A 10526-nucleotide genomic window follows, 5' to 3' on the forward strand; every position below is an offset into this window, starting at 1 on the left:
AAATTATTTTGACCTCTTGACCCTTCAAAGGTTACCAGATTGTCCTTTGAGAATTGCATTCCAGTTTATGGGCTGATAAACGTGTCATAATCTTTTTGTTGGGATGATACAAACTTTACAGTTGATAAGGTAGTGTTGGAGATCTTTCTCATTCTCAGGCAAAACCCCTTATTTGTTTTAGAATATGATACCCTTCCCATCTAAACACAAGCTACTTGTTATTGATTTGACCAGCCTGTAGGCTGCTGTGTTTACAGGCATCTTTGCTTTGTAGTCTTAATCTCTAAATCTTCTATGGTCACATCATTGTATTTGAAAGAGTGTACACTGGTTCTGGTTACTTCTGACTGGATGTTGTATGTGAACAGTAAACTTTTTTTCTTGTCTGATGCTCAGAGGCCTGTTTTGAAGATTGGTGACTGGTTAGCCACTATGACATAGCTCTGTAAACCATCCTTCTATATACACCCTGTACCTGCTTCTCTAGTGTTCCGTTGTGACTAAACCAATGGTATTTACTTTGTTATAATGTCATTCGTTAGTCACAAAATAAGACTTACTGAAAGTCCATACTATGTATTTTATTTGAGGTATGGGAATGGATGGTCCGGGTTTTGGAGGAGTGAATAGAATTGGAGGAGGTATGTATAAGTATTTGTTTCTGCATGTACTCACCGCCATTTTAAAGAAACTAGAAACTGTTGAGAATTGTAGAAAACAGTCATGGTTTATTGTTGGCTCATGTTCTAAAGGCTGTTGGCAAACATTGAGCCTACTACACCTTTAAAGGATGGTGCTGTGTTAACTACCTGCTCAACATGAAATGGAGGAAGCGCTTACTGGTGACTTAACATTTCCAGAATGTACCACTCATCTGCAGAGCTATAGTCAAGTCTCATAACTATTCTCTATTTCATAGGAGTTGGGTTTGGTGGTCTGGAAGCAATGAATAGCATGGCAGGCTTTGGTGGAGTTGGCCGAATGGGAGGTAGGTGAATGTACTCAGGGGTATATTATCTTTGCTTTCCTTTAGTATTGAGATACTTCACTCACACACACACACACACACACACACACACACACACACACCGGTATAGATGCTATAGAAGTCTTCAGAAGGCACGTGGGCACTAGAGAACACTTGTAAACATGCCAGGAAGGGGGAAGAGGGATGGGTAGTGGGTTGTGTAGTGAGTGTATGAAATAAGTTGTATGCCACACACTATTTTGAATTGGTAACTTCTGATTTTTTTTCTCCTCAGTGTAGCTTAGCCATATTCCTCAATGGTTTCCATGCATTGATGTACTGTACTTGAAGAAAGGTTAATTTGTTATACATCTTTTCAGAGCTATACCGTGGTGCAATGACTAGTAGCATGGAGCGAGATTTCGGACGTGGTGATATTGGATTAAGTCGAGGCTTTGGCGATTCCTTTGGTAGACTTGGTAGGGTTGGTTGTATACTTTTTTCCTTTTGCAGGAAATAGTCTTAACTGTTCTTTTTGGTGTAAAAAAAAGTGTTTTAAAAGTTATAATTTAAATAGTTCTTTACTAGAAGAAAACATTTTAGGGATTTGAGTGTCATGGTTCTCTTTTACAGTATCGTGAATATTTTAAGTATTTCCAGAAAATTTTATGTTTAGTTATTTGTGAGTATAGTACCTTGGACATTTTGAAGTGTCATTATTTAAATTAATTAGTATATTATCTTTTCATCCTTGTTTAGGCAGTGCAATGATTGGAGGGTTTGCAGGAAGAATAGGAGCTTCTAACATGGGTCCAGTAGGAACTGGAATAAGTAGGTTTAAACTTTAATAGAATTTACTGCGTAGTATTTGAGTGCTTGCAAGGAGTTTGTAAGAGTAGTTATTGTAGTACAGTCATAGTTTGCTTTTATGTGTTAATGTGTCTTACTGTATTTTGAGAAACTACTGAGTCATAGATTGATTGGTGTTTGAAAAATCAACTCCTTATTTATTTGTTTGTTTGTTTGTTTTGATATTTCTCAACTAACACCAGAATGCATATTCAGTAGCCAGTCCATGAACTGTCTTTCCACACCCATGTCATAAGTTGTTATTCCTTGAACACCCTCTCAATTCTGCTTTATTTTGCCCAGTATCTCCTAGTTTGTTTCATCTGTGCACCTTATGCCTCTGGCAGATGGAGACAGAACACCAAACTTTAAGGACTTCCTGAAGTTGAGGAATAAGAATGAAGAGATGCTTGCTTTCCTCTCTTCCTAGACCTTTCAAAACCATGGTGTATTGCAGCTCTAGAGAATGCCCACTACCCCCATTAGCTCCCATGTGGTAAATCTCACAGAAAGCCTGCACATATGCTAGATTGAATTTGTGGCGGGCATTTTGGTGACTTGGCTGTCCCTGTTAAATCTCCATACCTTACTGGCTTTCTTTGGGAGGTGAAATTTTAGGAAAAAGAAAGTCAAGTTACTTAGCGTGCATTCTGAAATCCTGTCTACTGGATACATTTGCTTTCCATGTGCTTTTGATTTCCTGCTCTGCCTGCCATCCTGCAGCCTTCATTTCCCTCGGGACTATCCGCACCTTCCCTTTTATCTCAGTGGTTACGGCTCTGTCTCCCCAGTTACTCTCAGTAGCAGAGAGCCAGCTGGCAAGTCTTAGTACTTTTTAATATTCATGTAGGAATATTGGGGATGAGAATGAGACTAGGCTAATCAGTTGTATGTGACTATGGAAAGTTGAATTCGATATAAAAATTGAGGTTGTGGGAAACAGAGCTCCACATACTGAGGTAAAAGGTGAGGAAGGAAAGGATGATGTGTAGGGAGTGTGGTGAGAGACCTGTGTGCTGGAGTGTGACAGTGTATGTATCTCTGTGCTTTGGTTTTCAACAGTTACTATATTTGCTATTGCAAAATATAAGAATTAAAAGCTATTATAATATGAAAGTGGAATGGTTTATAATATGATTGGAAGGCTTAAATATGTGATGTTTTCTTATCAGAATATTAGTTTATAGAGCACATGTACTTATAGTGACTAAATTAAGTTTTCTTAAGTAACCAAATGTATACCAAAATTATTACTTGTTTTATTTTCTATATGAAAATAAGTTTGTTATAGAAATGAATTTTCTTCTCCATTTTCAGAACTGATTTTTCTTTACTCCTTCCTCTCTCGTCTTTCCTTTTGCTTTTTTTGTTTTGTTTTTAAAACTTGAAACTCGCGACTCCTCCTGCCCTTGTTGGCATTGCAGGCGGCAGCATGAGTGGCATGAGCACTGTGACTGGAGGCATGGGCATGGGACTGGACCGCATGAGCTCCAGCTTCGACAGGATGGGGCCAGGCATCGGAGCCATACTGGAAAGGAGCATCGATGTAGACCGAGGGTTTTTATCGGGTCCCATGGGAAGCGGAATGAGAGACAGATTAGGCTCCAAAGGCAACCAGATATTTGTTAGAAATGTAAGCACATAAATGTATTGCAAAATTAAAATTCTGTTTATATCTTTGTCTCTATGTAAAATATTAATTTATCATTTAATTACTTTCATGTATATGAAAATATAAATATGATATATAACATGTGTTACTAATTTTTTTCATTTTAGCTTCCTTTTGACTTGACTTGGCAGAAATTAAAAGAGAAATTCAGCCAATGTGGTAAGTATACCAGCAACTGCAGATTACGCTGATATTTCTTGTGGGGAAATTTTGATTTTTAAACTTTGAAATGCCATGTTTAGATCTTGGCTTATCCTAGTTATGGTCTTGTCTGATTCAACCTCAGATGAGTAATAGTTTTGCTATCTGGTATATTAGAACAAACAACAACAGGGCTTACTTAGTACAAACTCACTCAACGGGGAAGGCTGTCATCACTTGTTATAAAACAATCTTTTTTATTACTAGATTTTAAAGAAGTTGATGGTTTTGCATTTAAAGGTTTTTTTTTTTTCCACGAGAAACAAAAGTAAATAAATGGCATATTTACTGCCTTGCTGATGCAGAGTTGATGGGAGATCCATTCTGTATACTTATTGTTCGCACATCGTAGAAACCTTAAGCCTGTAGCATAGGACTCTGTGAGACACAGGTACATTTCGGTGGCTCTGACAGTCCTTTGGAAACTCTTCTTCACTATCATGAGACTAGCTGCAGACCTTTATGTTAACTTAGGTTTGTATATCGACTGGTTTATTCATTTCAAATACAGCCTTTTCTGTACCATACACACCTTTTAAGTATCTTAACTGGTAAAGCTCCCCCCCCCCGTGAATATGTGTTTGAAGGGGGGGGGGAGGGAGAGAATTAAAATAGGGGAATTGTGTGGTTAGCACTGAGCAACAATTTTCCTTCCATTCCATAGAATCCAGCCTAGAATCACAGTAGGAAGGTGCACAGACAGCACATTATGCTTGCTGAGAGGCAGCTGACAGTAGTACACTTGGCCTCTTAGGGTTCAGAGGGAAGGACTGCCTGCCTCCCTTCTTAGTGCTGAGATTAAAGCTGTGCACCACCATCCCTCACATCTTGAATATTTTTAAAGGCATAAAATAACAGATAACTTGAGTGTTCTTCTACAATAATAATAACTTTCCTAGCTGAGGCTGGTAGTCCAGCCTGTAATTCTAACTACTTGAGAGACTGAGGCAGGATACCCCAAGTTCAAGGACTGCCTGGACCACAGAGTCAATTCACAGCCAGCTTGGACAATTTAGTAAGTCTGTCTCAACATAAAAATAAGTCGAGAGAAGATGGAGGACACTGGGAAAACATGGCCCACTGAGTCCACTAGCAAGGCTCACATGGGCTACAGAAGTGAACAGCAGTCCTGGGGTCTCTGTGCTCTGCAGCAGGTTATGGCTATTAGTTTGGTGTTTTGTGGGATTCCTAACAGTGGGAGCATTTGTGTCCCTGGCTCTTTCCCCTGCTTTGGGGAATCTTCCTCCTTTTGAGTTGCCTTGCCTTACTTACTGTATCTTGTTTTGTCCCTTTTGGCTCCCAGAGATGTCTGGGAGGACTACTCTTTCTGACAAGGAAATGAAGGGGGAGTAGACCTGCAGGAGCAGGGAGCTGGGGCGTGCAGGGAGGATTGGAGAGGGGGGACTGTAGTTAGGATGGATTGTATGTATGTAATGTATGTAGTTAGGATGGACTGTAGTTAGGATGGATTGTATTAGAGAAGAATCTATTTTCAATAAAAATAAAAGATCAAACCAAAAGAAGTTATGCAGAGTAATTAAAAAACACACAAATAGCAAAACCGGAGAGATGGTGTTGCTCAGTGGTAGGGTGCTTGCCTATCATTCATGAGTCTCTAGGTTCAGTTCCAAGTACTTAAAAGAAAAAAGGAAGGAAATAAAAACCTTCGTGGATTGCTCTCAGGAATAATATTATCTACAGGGTTAGGTTTTTTTATACCTGCATTTATTTTAGCGTTTATTATAATAATTTACTAATTTTCTTTCACCCCAAATTGAGGCTTTTTAGGGTAATTCTTAACCTTTTAAAGCTAGTACCTTTTATTATCTGTATATATAAAAGAGTTATAATATGTTCACAAATACTCTGATTAAATCTTCATTCAGTTATTATTTTCTCTAAGTCTGTGATCACTGCATTTTTAGCAGTCTGCTAGACCTTTGGAGGTGAACAAAATCAAATCCTGAAGTTTTCAAAGAAGCTACACCATGAATCTGTCTTGCTGTTCTGTTGATGGCACTTTTATTTTACATTAATTTAAAATTTTAGGAAGAGGCAGTTCTAATAAAAACCTTGTCAAAAGCAAGTGAATTGACAGGTGTTTGGAAAGGTGTTGGGAGTGTAAGTGCATGCAGCCTTTAAACAATGCTCTTTTGAGGTCAGTAGGAGTGACACATAATAGCCAAAGCTAGGGCTGAGGTAGCATTGACAGATGGTCTTAATGGGAAGGCATTTTGTGAGGAGAGACGGTATCCAACTATGCAGACATCCAAGTCTGTATTTAAAAGTCGCGGCTAAATGATAATGGACTCATTTTTTTCTTCTATTCTTCCCCCTTCGAATTAGCTGTCTTAGTTACGGTTTCTATTGCTGTAATGAGATGACCAAAATGCAAGTAGGAGAGAAAAGGGTTTATTGGCTTACACTTCCATAGCTGTTTATTATTGGAGGAAGTCAGGAAAGGAACTTAAATGGAGTAGGATTCTGGAGACAGGAACTGATGCAAAAGTCATGGAGGGGTACTGTTTACTGGTTGCGTTGCTCAGCCTGCATTCTCTTTTTTTTGGGGGGGGGGCGGTTTGAGACAGGGTTTTTTTGTGTAGCCTTGGCTGTCCTGGAAATAACTATGTAGACCAGGCTGGCCTTGAACTCAGAAATCCGCCTGCCTCTGCCTCCCAAATGCTGGGATTAAAGGCTTGTGCCACCACTGCCCGGCTCAGCCTGCATTCTTATAGAACTCAGGACCACCTACCATAGGCCGGGCCTTCCTCCGTTGATCGCTAATTGAGAAAACGTCTTACAGCTGCATCTCATGGAGGCATTTCCTCAACTGAGGCTCCTTTCTCTCTGAGGACTCTTAACTTGGGTCAAGTTGACATACAAAACCAGCCAATACACTGATAGTTAAAAGGTCAAATTAATTTTTTCTTTTTACTTTGAAATCTGTTATAAAGCTACTATTCAATTTTATACTTAGTACTGTATTTCTATAACTCCATATCATCCCATTTTTAAGCTCTAAATTAACATTGATGGCAAAGAAAGTAAATTATAGTAATGCAGAGTTAAATCTTTATTATTGCCATAGCATTTATCTGACATGTTTGAAATGAACCAACTGTTTTCTTGCCATATCACATTATGTATGAATCCTAGAGTTTTTCTGTTTCAGTATAGTATTGTTTTAACCTGACACAAGCAAATAAGGACCTCTTTAGTCATAGAGGCAGGTGTTTTTGTTTGATTTATTTGCTGTTTTGTTTTCCTGGGTCCAAGCAAGCTAAGTAAATATTCTTGCTGAGGAAGAATCTAGTGGTACTCTAGACACTGTATCTGCCAGGAAGTAGTAACTTACTTGCTGATAGAATGCATGTAGTGAACTGTCCTTGGTAGAGCAGTCACAGTCTTACCAAGCCTTATAGTTCAGAGAAGATGCTTTCAAATCCCCTTAAAGATGAAGAGTAATCGAGAAAATTTCTGTTTCCAAGTTCTAGATTATCATAAGCCCCCAGAAGGCAACATTGAACTCTGGGTAGTAATGTCATAGTTTTATTCAGGCAGGAAATTTATTATTTATTTGTAAATGTAATAGTTTAACTTATTTTTAGTTGTGGTGAGTATATCCTCAAATATATACCATTTCAGAAAGTGATAACCTGGACTTAATAAATTAGAAAGGGTTCTTTTTTCGTGTGTTGAGTAATCACGCTTGCTCTGTGTGACAGCAGTGTGTCTAATTTGTGGTTCTCCTTTTACAGCAGAGCTTAGTCTTATACAGTTACTGGAATGTCAGTCTTGTTTTCATTTCTTTGTAATCCTGCAAGGCAGTAGGCCATTTGAAGTCACCCTCAGCATGTAAAATGTTAGGCAGATTGATTTTAATTATTTGAAAATTTCCCTCATAAATTCTTTATTTTAGAAAGAAAATATGTTTATTTTTGTTTTCATATGGTTGGGAAATGTGGAGTTTACCTTAGTGTAGTGAGTGCCTGTAGTCTTGAGTGCTCAGAATGGCTGAGGTGGGAGGACTCTTTGGGTTATACAGTAAATTACAGGTCACCCTGGGCAAATTGGTGACATTCTACCTTAAAAAAAGATGAAAAATAAATTTAAACAAACCAAAAGTTGAGGATGTGATGTGGCTCAGCATTAACACCCTTGCCTGATATGTGAAGGCCTGGGCTCTGCCCCTAAGTCTGAGAAAGGACCAAGCCAGCCATTGACTTAGGATTCTTTGTGTATCTGGTTTACTTGGCTGTCTTGAGGTCTGACCATGAAAACGTGTCTATAGGCTGATCTGTATCATGTAAGTATCCAAAGTGAGAAGTCACTTTTGAGTCTTAACCATGAGATCATCGTGAGGTTAGGAGTCTTTATACCTGAGTGATCATTCCATTCCCTTAACCAAAAGGGACAATTTAGTTGGAAGATGGAAAGAGAGTCCCGTCTGAAAGATTAAAAGATGGTTTACTTAAGAGAAGGTAATGCGTTTTCAGGTTACTTACTCACATAAACCCCGTAGTTGCTTAGAACCCTATGCTGTGAAACTTAGAAAAACCTAAATTTTTAGGTAAAGAATAGAGAAGAAACTCCAGCTTCAGAGCTTGTACAATTCACAGTCCTTGGATATCTCTGTAAGCCCACATTAATGGAGATGTTCCTTTCTGAGAACCGGCTCCTTACATGCTGGAGGATTTTGGATATTGCATTGTCTGCCACTCTACGGGTTCATTTTATGTCAGCTTGACAAGCTAGAGTCACCTTGAGAAGGGGGAGCCTCAGTTGAAAAATTCCTGCATAAGATCCAGCACTAGGCAACCCTGTTGGGCATCTTCTTAACTAGTGATTGATGTGTCCACTGTGGGTGGTGTCATTCCTGAGCTGCTGGTTCTGGTTCTATGAGAAAGCAGGTTGAGCAAACCATGAGGAGTAAGCCAGCGCTCCTCCACGGCCTCTGCATCAGCTCCTGCCTCCAGGGCCCTGCTCTGCTTGAGTTCCTGTCCTGACTTTCTTTGCTGATGAACTGTGATTTGGAAGAGTAAACTGAAAACCTTTTTCTTTCCAACTTGCTTTTGGTCGTATGTTTTATCATAGCAGTAGTAACCCTGACCGAGACAAGTATTACTGTCTCTTCTAGCATATATGTCCCGATATCATTCTGTGACTCCCCCACCCCACCCCACCCCACAACACCAACTAGAAAATAGATTATTTTTTTTATGTATTTTCTTTTCTATGTTACTAGTTGTGGAGTAAATATTATTTCAATCTACTTTAATCATTCTTTATTTTTCTGGGATTAGTCTGTTTTAAAACTCTTAGGGACATACTTAACAAGTTTCTATTTTGCTTTACAAGTTGTGGTTTTGAATCAGCGTGACATTGTCTTTACGTATTAATGTGTTCAGAAGGTGAAGGATTGATTATCAGTTGGCTTTGAGAAGTAATGTCATAGAAAGTGGCTTAGAAAAGCAGCCTCGGGTGTTATAAATGAGGTCATTCAGCTCAAGCCCTTGAAAGGGAAATACCCTTGCTTGGTCATTAAGAGGAATGTTAATTTTTTTCATCTGGAAAGGGCTTCACTTCTTGACAGACCCTCCCCTTTTACTTTTGTTTTTCTTCCCTTTTTGTTCCTTTGTAAAACTAAATGTGTGTGTCTGTCTGGTTTGGGTTACATAGTAAAATTAGCACAGAAATCTAGCTTCTGTGATAGTCAAAGGCTAGCATGATTTGATGATAGGTGCACCAGCATGGGGGTTATCCCAGGTTCCAGCCATCTGCCTGCGTGTGTCTCAGTTGGCCTGAGCTGGAGTCTGACTGCTTACATGTGATTACTACTCACTCCCTCCTGTTTATTCTCAGCAGCGCTCTTGTTTAAGACTACTAGTTTCTCTGAGATGTCCCTTTAACAGCATTGTTTTTATCGTTACTGTTTTAAATCTGCTGTCGTTTTATAACCGTTTCCTTATTTGATGCCATCCTTAAAATTTTGAATCTAAATTGTCACAGTATTTGAAAAATCAAATTGGTGGGCCCTTTTATGAACTGACTGAAACTATATTTATAGATAGTTGCTCTTGTGAGGTGCAAAGAGAAGATAAAAACAGAAGGGAGAAAGATTCAGGAGACTGGACAGTGAGCTACTGTATCATTTTCATTAAAGGTGTAATGTCGTCAGGGGCCATGATGAGTTGTTTGGCATTCATGCTAGCTAGCCTTTTTGCTATAACATCTACTTCAGAAATTGGGGGCTTAAAACCAAACTCCATGTCCAGTTCCAGTTTCATGTAAGCTAATATGTATGTATATGTAGTCATTATGTAGGAATTGTATTCAGACTGTAAAATGATAATGCTCTCATGCATTTTATAGTATTAAATTAATGTGTTTAACCAAATTACCTGTGATCTCTCTGCATTGCTGTGGAGAGTTGAAAAGACTTGTCTAGTGAAATGGAACCCATTTAAATGGGCTCGTAATTGTGTGACTCTCCTTTCCCAGGTCATGTAATGTTTGCAGAGATAAAGATGGAGAATGGCAAGTCAAAAGGCTGTGGGACAGTCAGGTTTGAATCCGCAGAGTCAGCGGAAAAGGCCTGCAGGATCATGAATGGCATCAAGATCAGCGGCAGGGAAATCGATGTGCGCTTGGACCGCAATGCGTAATTTCAAGCATGGTTGGAACCTTCCCTCATCTGTTTATGACTCTCCTAGTAAAAGTCATTTTTAGTAATGTTGTATGCTTACAAATGTTGTAAAAATGAACTTTTACAACTCCCACCAGCTCTTAACAGGATAGTGTGGAAAATGTACTGTGATTTTTTTTTTTTTTTTTTTT

At 38.9% G+C, this 10526-nt stretch overlaps 1 protein-coding gene across 4 annotated transcripts in view; it reads left to right on the top strand.

Moving 5' to 3' along the window:
- Myef2 (myelin expression factor 2) overlaps nt 1-10441 on the top strand; it is a 36129-nt gene extending 25688 nt beyond the window's left edge. The window contains exons 11-17 of one of the 4 annotated variants that reach the window (XM_021151946.3): nt 591-641; nt 920-988; nt 1348-1446; nt 1727-1798; nt 3241-3449; nt 3596-3647; nt 10191-10441. In XM_021151946.3, the coding sequence (XP_021007605.1) occupies nt 591-641; nt 920-988; nt 1348-1446; nt 1727-1798; nt 3241-3449; nt 3596-3647; nt 10191-10354 (716 nt within the window). In that variant the 3' untranslated portion in view covers nt 10355-10441. The remainder of the gene's footprint in view (nt 1-590; nt 642-919; nt 989-1347; nt 1447-1726; nt 1799-3240; nt 3450-3595; nt 3648-10190) is intronic. The other 3 variants (XM_021151954.3, XM_021151894.3, XM_021151911.3) reach the window with 3 other exon arrangements.
- Nucleotides 10442-10526: the final 85 nt, after the last annotated feature.

This window comes from Mus caroli, unplaced genomic scaffold (genome assembly GCF_978045245.1).
Source record: "Mus caroli unplaced genomic scaffold, Mus_caroli_1 scaffold_2, whole genome shotgun sequence".
Classification (NCBI taxonomy): Eukaryota; Metazoa; Chordata; class Mammalia; order Rodentia; family Muridae; genus Mus; species Mus caroli.